General features: G+C 43.9%; 1 protein-coding gene across 1 annotated transcript in view; it reads left to right on the forward strand.

Annotated features, from left to right (window-relative positions):
* The window catches only part of SORCS3 (sortilin related VPS10 domain containing receptor 3), a gene marked incomplete at both ends in the record, with an annotated part of 605,283 nt that overhangs the window by 510,273 nt on the left and 81,912 nt on the right, over positions 1-13,098 (forward strand). The window contains 4 exons of the mRNA XM_082611582.1: positions 3,063-3,209; positions 4,753-4,855; positions 9,891-9,967; positions 12,918-13,009. Coding sequence (XP_082467708.1) covers positions 3,063-3,209; positions 4,753-4,855; positions 9,891-9,967; positions 12,918-13,009 — 419 coding nt within the window. The remainder of the gene's footprint in view (positions 1-3,062; positions 3,210-4,752; positions 4,856-9,890; positions 9,968-12,917; positions 13,010-13,098) is intronic.

The raw sequence follows: 13,098 nt of genomic DNA on the forward strand, positions 1-13,098 counted from the left end.
TAGGGACAGCCCAAGGCAAACCATGGTAATTGCTTTTCTCAGCAGAGCACTGGCTTCCTTGTCCTGAGGGCATGGGGGTGAGTGACAGATGATTATGCCACCTGGACTCAGTGCTCTGCCAAGGGACTGCTGTCAGTGTCCCTTTGCACCTCAAATTGATTCCCAGAGGGAAAGTGGGCCATGCAGGCCTGGGGCCTTGTACTACCCTCTTCTTTGGGGACCACCTTACAAGCTGGTACCTTTCTCCTTGAACTCTTGGGGCTAACAGCAGCAGCTATGCTGCTGATTTCAAACCACAGTGGGAAGAAGCATGTTTAAGTTGATCAGATTCCAAATACCTCCTTGGATGGAGAAGAGTTAAAATGTGTGTCTCATTCCCCAGTTCCTTTACATGGCACGTAGTGAAGGTAAGTAGTGTTTCATGGAACTTTTGCGTCAGATATATATGTAGCTATGTGTATACACATACATGCGTATATGGGTATGAGTCTACTAGGCGCCAACAGAAATGTATTTCATACTTGGGTTGCAATCGAAAAGTTTGAAAACTATTGGCCTAGGATATAGAAAACAAAGTGCCCTCCAAACTTATAGTCCATTTACACAAGAGATGAAGCCAAGAAGCAATTCAGCAATAACGTAAGGGCTTTGAACAATCCAAATACAAATGGGAAGTGTTTTATCTTTTGGTTTTTTTCTTTTTTTCCAGACAGGCAGACAGGACTGAGATTGCTTTGGCATTATGTGCAACTGCAGGAGAAACACCTTCAGGGGTGCAGATGGGTTCCTTCAAAATCTCTCCTTCTATATATTTTCAGTCTCCATTCTCCTGATTTTGCTCTCAGACTATGTGAGGCACACAGAAAATAGCCATCTGAGTGGTGGAGTTCTTAGTGGGAATATGGTAATATAATATTTCATATTATATTTTCCAAACATGCCCATCCAGAAGAACACAAGAAGCGGCCAAGTGGCTAGTAATTCATGCTAGAATATATCGAGCTAGGAGGCAGGGGATGATGGTGACAGACAGAAGTCTGATTCTGACCTGTGTATGTTCTAGAAATTCGACATCAAGGCCCTGGGTACATGTTGGGGGCAGGCGGCTGGCTTATGGGAAAGAGTTCTATAGAATCATTATCTGGTGATTCATCAGAAAAGACACCAGCTCTATGTCTAAAGGGAATAGCACAGGGCCTCCATCAGGCCGAAGGTTCTAAGGAACACAGATTCCATTTTCTGTGAGGAATTATTGGTAATTGGGTTTGAGAGAAACAGCTTTGGTTTTAAAGACCGAGGTGATCTGAGGGCCTCACAGCCCTTGGCTGAGCGTGTAAGGTGCCGGCCTTCCTGAAATGGCACTGAGTTTAAGCAGCTAGGGCAGGGAGGGTACCTCTGGGGAAGGACATAACTCTGACAACACTGCCCCTCTCCCCACCTTGGCTTCTGTTCTTACCCACCCTCTGTTCACATTAGGAATCTAATCAGCTCCATCACTGGCCTTTTGTCAAATTCCCCTGGTGGTGCCCTTCCCAGATAACACTGTTCTCCTCCTGACAACCTCTGTCCATTTTTGTTGTTGTTTGTTGTTTTGTATTTGGGTTGGCATTCTCTATTCTCTTTCAAGGCCAGTAAGGTTACTTAAAAAAAAAGAAAAGCACTTCTCATTTCATCAGGTAAATTATGTCATCAAACCAAAAGAACTGACTTCTGTGAAATTCCTTCCCTTTGTTCCCACTGGCATCGTCTCAGAACTGCAGTAAACCTCAATTCATGATGACCCTCAAATAATGGGCATAAGTACAGTTAAAGTTTTGAGATATCTGAGTGTAATCCAGAAAACCTGCCATTCTACCTCTTATTTATATATATTTAAACAATTTGAATGACCTTTCCTTTGGAAAATCCTGGAACTTGAGCCAGAAGTCAAAGGAATGTTTCTTTGACATAGATTGCTGTCATTCTGAATATCTCTTCTTATTGCCCAGATGGAGGCATAGAAGAAATAAAAGTGAGTCTAATCTGTACTTACTCTCGAACGCTTCTGGATCATAAATGTCCTCATTCTCTAGCTACTTGTTTTGTGGTGATAGTCTTCTTCCTTCAGAATGTCAAGGGTATGCAAATCCCAATACATCGGAACTCTGGCAAGCGTGCTGTCCATTATCTGTTGTATCCTTTGCCAGCTGACTGAGGGAAAAAAGGAAGGGAAAGGCTCTTTCAAAGTGACCATTGGCCGAGACCCAAGCTAATATGGGAATTATCCAAAGTCACACAGTGAGCTGGTGGCACAGCCAGTGATAGGGGCCAGGTCGCCAAGCTGGGTCACCTGCCCCAAAATATCTACCTCACTATTAATCAGGACACCTGGACTTCTACCATTACAGATTATACCTTGATGCCTTGATGCCTTGAAAACCTGTCAACAAGCCCCTCCTGAGCAAAATCCCACATTCTCTGTTTTTATTTATTTATTTTAAATGTTTATTGAAGTATAGTTGATTTACAATGTTTTAAGTGTACAACAAAGTGATTCAGTTATACATATATATGTATGTATATATACATATATATATTCTTTTTCAGATTCTTTTCCATTATAGGTTATTACAAGGTACCAAATATAGTTCCCTGTGCTACACAGCAGCTCTCTGTTGTTTATCTATTTTATATATAGTAGCCTGTATCTGTTAATCCTAAATGTTCTCTAGAAGGAGTAACTCCTTCAGTTGTTATCCACCACTCCCACCCCGGAGGGAATGCTGATAGTTCATTAAGGATAAAGCCCTCTGAACAAAGTGCAGAGACCTGTAGAGTAGGGCAAAGCAGATGAACAATAGGGGAATGGGACATCTGGTTTGCGGGGGTGGAGGGAGCAGAGATGAACTTAAACTTCTTTTGGAGACCACGTGGCACGTGCCATTTCTCACCATGTTCCTCCCCTTTTCCTCTGTTGTACCCCCAACATGCTGTGGAAAAGGCTGGGGCTTCTCCCAGGGCCTCTCCCAAACTATAGGCATTTTGGCCCAACATTGTTCTCCATCTCTCGCCCTTTTTCCTAGGTAGCAGGTATCAAAGGGATATTCCTGGCAAACAAGAAGGTGGATGACCAAGTGAAGACATACATCACTTACAACAAGGGCAGGGATTGGCGCCTCCTGCAAGCTCCAGACGTGGACCTGAGAGGAAGCCCAATACACTGCCTGCTGGTCAGTCCCCCGGTCTCATTTGAGACCACAGGGCAGGCTGGTTACCTGGGGATGCTCCAACGGGGGCTTTCTTCCATCAAGGAGGGCTTAGGATCTTGGCTGGTGCTGAGCAGGGATTTCCTACAGGTCCCAGGCCATTGACCTGGGACTCAGGCTGCCATATCACTTGGATAGAAAGTTCAGTTGAATTCCACAAACCTTTACTGAGAATATACTATGTGCTCCAACTCCTAGGAAGACAAAGAAACATAAGAGAAAGAGCCTGTGCCCAAGGGTCCCAGACAGAGCTCAGTAGTGGTAAATACCTATGAGCTGATGCTGGTATGATACAGTGCTTGATGATAAGTGCTTGATGGTGGGCAAGGTAAGCAAAATTTGCCTTGGAAGCCCAAGGAATGTCAGGCTGGTATGTCCACATGGGACAGAGTTAATCTCTCAGCATTCCCAGGGTTCCAACTGTAAGGAATATTGGGGTAGGCACCATGGAGGTGCAACTCCATATGAGGAGGGAAGACAGATAATTAACAGTGAAATTCACAACTCTCAGTGCCCTCTTAAAGAGGACCTATTTGAGAAAATTTTCTAATGTCCCAGAATGGTTATGTTTCCCCTTTGCAAAAAAAGTTGCCTTTTGTCACTTACTGAATATTCTAGACATTATGTTAAAAACTGGGAATATAGTGGTAAATAGGATTAACAGGGCCTTTCCCCTTTTGTAGTTTTCAGTCCAGCTCCATGCTTCTGATTTGGGGTACTAGGAAAGTCAGAGACAGATGCCTGCCTACATGCAAGAACTGGTCACAGCAAGAACTTTTTTTTCCCCATACCTTACCCATGGATTCATCTTATTAACCTAATTTCTCCTTTCCCCGATTTCACAATTCGTTTATTTTTGTTTATTATATGGTGTCTATAAATCCCTAATCCTTTTAAAGAAACTCAAAAAGGGATAAGTAAATGAATAATGAACACAAACTTATATGAGTTTCAAATAATGGCTTCAAATATTCTAAGTAAAATTCAAAGTAAAATTATAAACAGGAACCAAATACATAAAGCAGAAGCAGGGACCGTCTGGTTGAAGAAGAGGGTAGAGGACCTGAGACTGTCTCACTTAACTTCCCCACTTCACTGCTCCCAGTGGCCCATTAGGGCTCCAAGAAGCAGAGCATGATGGCCAAGGTCAGTGATGGCAGAAGATCAATGTCATCCTGTGGGAAGGCATGGTCTGGGAGGCTTCCTAAGGTGGACCATGAACTGGACCTTGATGGATGGGGTAGGGGTGAGGAAGAGAGGGGAAGCCTACAATTGTGACGGGAACAGGGACAGGATGGGGCCTATGAATGGTGCTCAGGGCAGCTTCTGATGTGAACATATCAGCTGTTCAGGGAGAGATGACTTGCGCCCCAAACTAAGTGAGTGGCTCACATCCAGTCCTTGCTGATTCTGGAAGCTGAACACCTGGGAGCCCCGTATCTGGTGGGGCAGGGGTGCATGTCAGGAGCTTCCTGGAATGAAGCCACTTTCTCCTCCTCTCTTTTAGCCCTTCTGCTCCGTACATCTCCACTTGCAGATCTCTGAAAATCCGTATTCCTCAGGGAGAATCTCCAGCAAGGAGACGGCTCCAGGGCTCGTGGTGGCCACAGGTAAGGAAAGACATTCCCTGGGCTTCCTCCTCACTGAGGGCTTCTGGAATATGTTATGACCTCTGTGGAATCATTTGAACATTAGATAAAAGCTATGGGCGCTCTTCCCAGAAAATAGGCAAGATCTGTGGGACTCCAAGGCCAATCTAATAACCCAGTAAAAGAGCTCCAGACACTTGCAACTTTTGGTAAATGCAACATCTCACATGGTCACAGGGCGGTACCCTGTGCTTAGCAAGAGGCCAGAGTTCCTCTCCAAGTAAACTGATAGATCAGAAAGGTTGTCTGTAATAGGGAATTCTCACTTTAAGAAAACGTGATATATGAACTTCCTAGCTCACCAAGTATAAGTTGGGGTCGTTTTCTTTTTATGCAGAGGATTCTTTACAAAGGGTTTCACCCCAGAGCTGTTTTTAATCAGGAGGTCTCTGGTGCATGTAAAGGTTTGTTTACACATGAGTAACCACTTGGCTGAGAGCCTGGGGGAAAGGGCAGAAAAACTCCAGTTTGTATTGTTGGAACCACTGTCCACTGAACATCTATCAGAAATGAAGATAAAACAACTCCGAGATGAAAATGAAAGTCTCTGGGGGAAAGTGCTCTGATTAGCATGCATTTGATTTCCACACACCTTTGCAGGAATACATTGATGGCATAAAGCAAGGCAGGCCTCTAATCTTCGAAGTTAGAGCTCTGCTATGAGGCAGCTATTTTTCTAATGAAAGCAGATACATTCACAGCAACTTGCTGAGATGGTTTAGTCTGTTTTCTCTCATCAACCTGAAGCTCCAGCCGCTGGAGTTACTGCTCTCGTAGACGTGACTTCCTTCTCCAAGCCTCCAACTGTATGAACTTTTTAACACCATCAGTGACCATCCACTCGAATCGGGTTGACAGCTAGCACAGCCTTCTCACACCTCAGACTACTCCCCTCCACCTGGTAGGAACTGGAGCCACCATGTTCAACACCACTGGCTTCAGGGAACCCAGCACGGTGAGAGATGAGGGCAGTCTCTACTGGTGTTCTCCTGGCTGGGGGAGTGAATCCCACACACCATCATCCATGCTGATTGGACCTCCCAGCTCTGGGACTGCTGTGCTCTCTGCCTCTCCTCAAGGCCTATAGGAGACCCTGGACTGGAGTGGAAGGAACACTGGAAAATAGTAATCAATAATAAAATATAAATGCTAACTATGTAGTCAGGCATTGTTCTATGTGCCTTAACCACTCTGAACGTTGGTGTTTTCTTTGGCAAAGTGGGAATAATAATACCAACATAATGGAATTGGAGTATTAAATGAAGCAATGGATTTCAAGTGTTCAGAACAGTGCCTAGGACATATCGAATACTCAATACATGTCACCTATAATCATTGTTAATGTTACAGAAATTTAGAACTGCTCTTCTTACACCAGGAGAATATGGTTTGCATGTCTCCTTCAAGAGAATCCATAAATGATATGCATTCACTCTGCATCCACGAAATGAATGAATGCACTCAGGAACCCTGTAGTCCTGCTTTCCAAGCTGACCTCTGACACTTACAAGCCTTATGAATTTGGCTTAGTTCTTTAACCTCAGAGCTTCATTGTCCTCATCTGCAAATGACGTTTTTTTTTTTTCTTTTTCCTGCCTTGTGAGTGTGTTGTAAGAATTAGAGATGGAAGATCCCGCTGAGGGCTCAGAGCATAGTCAGGTAGGTTAGTTGTGGTTGTTATTACCTGAGACCGTCACGTGCCTCTAAATTACTCTAGTGCTAAGTCTTTGTAAACTAACAGACATGTAGACATTAAGGATTGGATTTTGAAACTTTTTTGTCCATATACATGAGAATTTACTAATTCCTTTTCTCTCCCTTTGTCACTCTTGTAACTTTGTATGGTGCTTTGCATTGAGAGGGACATAACATAGCTGACGAGATCCTGATGAAAAGCCAGTGCTAGGTCACCAGCACATGCCTTCTCATTCCCAGCTTCTCCTTACCCTGCTTGCCAGCTCTCCCTGGAAGGCTATTCACTATCGGGAGAATAATTACGAAGTTATCCTAGGATGGCTTCGTTGGCCTGAATGGAGCCTGTCTCTCCAGGATCCTTTTCCACATGCATGCATTTCACCTGCCTTCAGGTGTCAGTGACTCTGGCCTCTCTCCTCTCCACTCCTCACTGCGTCCTTCCACCTCTCACTGAGATGAGGGCTCCCAGAAGCTGTGGGGATGACAGGACACCTGGGGATGCATCTCAAACTCCTGTTGAGGCCATGTCACAAGGCAGATGGAATTCCAGACTGGAGAGTCTGGCAGTTGCTTTTAGCCATCAGAAGCACTAGGGCTCTTACTGTCCTTACCACTGTGGTTTCAAGCTAGTAGTCAAGACCTCACATCCTCCCAGGGCCTTAAGATGTGCAAAGCACTTTCCTTGCCTTGATTGCACAATGGCCCTATGATGTAGAGAAGGCGATTACTCTTGTCCTCGATTTACAGATGAAGGATGGAGGGCAGGGGGACAGGTGTTGTGCCCTCACTTACACTCCCTCTGGCTCCAAGCCTAGTGTATCCAGTAGCCATTCAGCCAGACCTAGCCCTGAGCCTCTTCACATGCCTGCTCCACAGCTACCCCAGGCTCTCTGCCATGCTTCCTATACATTCTGAATGTTCGTACCCTTGTGTTGTCCCCTCCATGGAGGTGCTTTCCTTTCCTGCAGTGGCTTGCGCACTGTCTGCTTCCCCCTGCACTTAATCACCCTGAGTGGGCATCAGTGGTGGTGAGAGAAGCATCTCTAACCCCAGAGGATGTTAAAAGTTTCTCTCTTTCTCTCTCTGTCTCTCTCTCTCTCTCAGTCTGTCTCTCTCAGTGTCTCTCTCTCTCTTTCTTTCTTTCCTTTACACGTGTCTAACTAAGGAGCAGAGAAAGCTAGCCCTGGGAGGACACAGGGCTTAAAAGTGTGTTGTTTACACATGCCCAAAAGGGCAGCGGCACCTCTGTGATTTCCAAGCTAAGCTGTTGCTGAGAGGAGCTCCCCATTTTCCATCCCTCTCCCCATTTCTCCCTCCTATCACATCACTGCAGCGGGGACCAGGTACCTCTTCCTCCAATCTGGCTAGAGGCCACCTTGGGAAGCCCCCCTCCCGTTCTGCTTTAGCCAGTGAGGCACATTATTCAGATCTTTCTTCTCTGATGCCATAACCCTGACTCTCCCTATCAGAGATTTCCTTCCCACAGGTCCGCTTAGGGACTGAACATGTTCAAAGATCAAATCATCCTGGACTCCTCTTCTCTGTCCTTTCCTCTGGGAACTGACTTTCTCGTCCCTGTGATCAGTAGCATTTGTTTCAGGGATCCTTTCAATTGATCCAAGATACTTGCAAAACAGTCTTCTCTGGGAGCCTTGGATTCTCACCACCACCACGCCTCCAAAATCAATCTGGGTCAGGCTTTGAAAGAGAGGCTTAAGACGTAGGCAGAACCAGCTCCTGAAGAAGGTAAGAGGTGATGAGACAGAGCCTAAGAAGCCATGACAGGGCTGGCAGATTCCAGCTCTAGGGGGACTTTATACCTGCTTCCCCCTCTCTCTACCACCCTTGCTAGACGTCACCGTACTCTATTCTGTTGAAAGCAGATATGACTTCAGGATCCTTCTTAGCACAATGTCCCAGGCAGCCATCATTAAAAGACTCAAGTGGACATTTTCTGCCCCATCCTTCTTTTCTTCCTTCATCTGTGTCTTCTAAAACCTGGATCTGAAGAGTTGAATTCCAAATTCCAGACACATCTCCTCAGAGCCACTCACCATGCCTGTCCCCACCCCACTGATACTGACTGCCTGAGCCCTGAGCCCCAGGGGTATTTTTGGAAGCCTGAGTGTCGAAACAAGTTGGCTAGCTGTGTGCTCCCTGATGCTGATGGGAGCTTGACAAGCTGTAGCCTGCCTTTAAATTCTCATTTTGAAGCCTTAAATGTCAGCAGCTCAATTAACATTTTCATTATTGCATTTTTATTGTGCTCTTATTTAGGCTACTGATGTGAAGGGAGCTAACATTCCCTTCATGCTATTTTTAAAGACAAAATATCAGCCTCAGTGGTAAATTCTCACGTGTTTAGGGTGCTTTTCCTGCTTCTCAAGACCTCCCCAAATGCACATCCACATCAGAACATGATTCATTCATTTTTTTACTCATTCATTTGTTGCACAGTTATTTATTGAGCAACTCACTTCTAAGTTTGGGGCACTGTTCTGGGCTCAGGGGCCGTGTGGGCAAACTTGGGCAATATAGATAGACTAGGAAATCTTAATCACTTTCTTTTTTTTAATAAACATAACCACAAGGTGATGAAGTATTAATACAAGGGGAAGAAAAGGAAGGGGAGAGGAAACAACGGTGTGAAGGGTTAAAGGCAGTAAGTATAGTCAGGCTGGGCATAAACCGGGTGACCTCTCCTGCCATGCTGGATGGCCATGGTCTGCTGAAGATTGTCCTATGCTTTTGGGCACTGTATAATTTTGGTTACATAGTCTATACTAATGGATTACTCAACTGCCTATACTAATGGATTGCTCAACTGCCTGGCACTTAAGAAACATATTGGCAAGTTTAACTTGGAAACACACACATACACACACACACACACACACTCATACACACACCAGTTTTTCATAGGCTAAAGTTATACATGAGGAGGAAGGTGTTCCTAGAGGTAGCATGATATTTTACTCTTCTCTTTGCCACCATCAAGATTAATTTTCAAGAGATTAATGGTATGAATGAGTAGTTCAAGAGGTCCAAGCTTATCAATATTTGGTCTTTGAGTGTTACCATTTAAAGATGCACCCCTGTCATATTATTTATTTATTCATTTTTTTCCCATGTTAGGTTATCTTCCTGCTGGGTTTTTGATATGGCATCAAAGACAGACTGTATGAATCTATTCTAAAAATAACTTGGAAAATCTTTACTCTCTGCTACCCCCTCACCCAACCCTAAGCACACGTAATCTGTAAACTACCTGACAGTTTCAAATGATCTGCTTCTGTTTCAGGCAACATTGGTACAGAGCTCTCATATACTGATATCAGCGTGTTCATCTCTTCCGATGGGGGCAACACATGGAGACAGGTAACTGGGAGGTTTGGGGGCAGGGAGGAGCCATTTAGGGCAAGTTCTGCCAACATCTTTCTTATAGATTCTCAGGCTTGTTGTGACTTTTTGGGTGCAAAAAACCTGAAGCAGCTCTTCTATTTGGTCAATGTAGCTGGCAGATTAGATGGGCAATGGGGTAAAATGGGAAGAGCTGGGCAGGGAATAAGAAAAACTGGGATTTTCCCAATTGGTTCATTCTTTCATTCAGCAACATGTATGGAACAGTCACCAGATGCGAATTACCATGCCGGTGTCAGTAGATGCAGCCAGTAAAACAGTTTCTATCATTAATGTGCCATGGGGTCTTAGCAAGTAGGTCTCTTTACCTTTCTGGGTCTGTTTCTTTATCTACAAGAGGAAGGCGATAGAATGCTAAGACCAGCAAAGCCGTGGAAGTCTGTGATAGCTTCAGTTTTATGTAGGCCCATCTTTTATTAAGTATGAGACAGCTTAATAGTTACAGGACCACATGAAAAATTAATTCAGTTTTACAAACTTTTTCTTGCAGCACTGTCCAATAGAACTTTGAACAATGATGGAAATGTTCTGCATCTATACCGTCCCATGTGGCTATTGAACACTTGCAATGTGGCTAGTGTGACAGAGGAACTGAATGTTTTATTTTATTTATTTTAAGCAATTTAAATTTAAATTGTCTCATGTGGCTACTGTATTGTACAACACAGATTTATACAATGTCAACTGGGTGTCAAGTATAAACCTGAGGCAGTTGAATACTTTGGAGTCCCTTTCCTCATGGAGCTCAGAATTAAGCAGAGGAAACAGGTTCATAAATAACTAATTGTAGTTTAGAGTGATTGTGTTATTTTAGTGGCATTATTTGCTTGCAGAGAAGAGGGAGGAATTGATTCTACTTGGGGAAACTGGGAAAGGCTTCACAAGAAGAGGTGACATTTTACTAAGTCTTAAAGGTGAGAAGGTTTCTATCTGAGGAAGACAGAGGAAGAGCACTAAATGTCTTAGTGATGAAGGTGAAGCCACCGTCTGAAATCTACTTGTGCAAGCTTCTGTTTGGGTCCCTTAGGGAAGATTATCATCACCATCACCAACATTATCATTGCCACCCCCATTGCCACCACTGTCACTACTACCACTGGTTAAAAAAAAAATTACCCAGGACCTACTAGACACAAGTCCTATGTTAACTACTGTAAGGCCTACAACAGAGAATAAGTTAAGATTCCTGCCCACAAGGGAATCAAGTAGATGAGGAACAGACACATAAAATATGAACATACCTTAAAAATACAAGATACTCTCTTACAAGTGCCGAATGGGGTAGCAACTGGAATGTAAACTCTTCTGGTCTAGAAACTCCCAACAGACAAACTGTTGTCCCTCCAACACAAGGAATAGCTCACCTGGCCAGGTGGCCACTGTTACATTCTTTCCTTATGTTGTCACAACTTCGGTTTTCTTTTTGCTTTTCCCAAACAGCTAAGAATTCCAGCTTCCACTACATTGCTGGACAGGGCAAGAGTTAGCTGTGGCCAAAATAATACAACAGAGAGGAAAGTGGGAAGAAAATAACTTCTCTCTCCTCCTCAGTGCCAAGAATCTTCTTGTAGTCCTTACCCTCAGACTTCAGTCCAGTGTTTCTGTTATGTGGCTTTGAGCTCTGGAGAGAAAAGCTAGCATTACAGGCTCAGAGTCTATGTTTATATCTGACATATAAATGAATATCCCTTAAGTCTTTTGTGCATTAAGGCTCACCATTAGTGGGGGCATTTAAAGGCAAATATGAGAAATAAAACCAATTGAAAGGTTTAGGCCTGAGAGTCCATTTACTTTCCTCTGTGGTGTTCCCTAGGGCATGTTTATAGGAGACACCACTCCTATTCTCTCCCTTTTAAGTCTACTTATACTTTCTTACCCCTTCTAGTACTTCTCACTTAACCCACCACCCCAACCTCTCCATCCAGGCTGTAAGAGCCACCAGTAGTGGTTAAGGGCTAGAGGAAGTCTCCAATTCCACTTTCCTCTAGATGATCTAGAGGAGAGAACTGGTTCTCTGGTGGAGAAATATTTTTCCTGTCTTAGGTTGGAGACTTAAAAGTCATAAACTGTAGAAGTGTTGCTATATGTGGGGTTAGGTCTAAACTAAGGCTCTGAGACTTGCATCATGGTAGGTGCCTAGTAAATGCCTGTGTAGATGGATGGATGGATCACTGAATGAGTGAGTGGATTCATGAATAGGTAATGGACAAATAAATCAAAGAATCAGTAACTCTGCGTCCAAGGAAGCATGGTGTCCCAGTGAGCATTTCGAGTGAGGATCCCCTAGCACTAAACTTAGGTCTTCATCCAACTTGCATGGGAACTTAGGAGGTGGTGGCTAAGTCTGAGAACTCAGTCATCACGTAGATCATAATGTCTACAGGTCTAAAAGGAATTGTCCTTTAAATTCATAGATAATTTATAAACATTATAAATGTTTATAAGACACCATTTATTAATTAGCAAACGTCTCATTTGAAAAGATGAGAAAGACGCAGACCGTTTCTAAATTAGCAAACGTCTCATTTGGAAAGATGAGAAAGAGAAAGCTGAGTAGTAAGTTACTCAGATGAAAAGAGGGGAAGTTTTTGAAGTCATATTTTCCGTTGAGTTATCTAGCTGAGCATGCGTCTTGTTGCCTGAACTTCTTGTGGCACACTGGCTCGCAGTACTAGGGGAAAGAGCCCTGCAAATGCCATTTGAGTAGCCGAGGGACAATTATTTGTTCCCTACAAGCCCATTTCCTCATCTATTAAATGGGGGTGACATTACTTGCCACACTTCCTGATAGGGTTGTTGGAAGGGGCGGAATCTAGATGAAGCAATAGATGTGAAACACTTTGTAAACGGTCAAGCACTATGCAAATGTAAGGCCTTGCTCTGATTGTTATTGTTGTTGTTGTTCCAGATCTTTGACGAAGAGTACAATGTCTGGTTCCTAGACTGGGGTGGCGCCCTCGTGGCCATGAAACACACACCTCTGCCAGTCAGGCATCTGTGGTAAGGACAGCTCCCTACCCTATTAATGAGCAACTTTGTAGTGGAAAAGGTTGGGACAAGTTATTCTGCATGGTTTTCTACCCATTTTA

This window comes from Mesoplodon mirus, assembly GCF_964341445.2.
Source record: "Mesoplodon mirus genome assembly, chromosome: 2".
Classification (NCBI taxonomy): Eukaryota; Metazoa; Chordata; class Mammalia; order Artiodactyla; family Ziphiidae; genus Mesoplodon; species Mesoplodon mirus.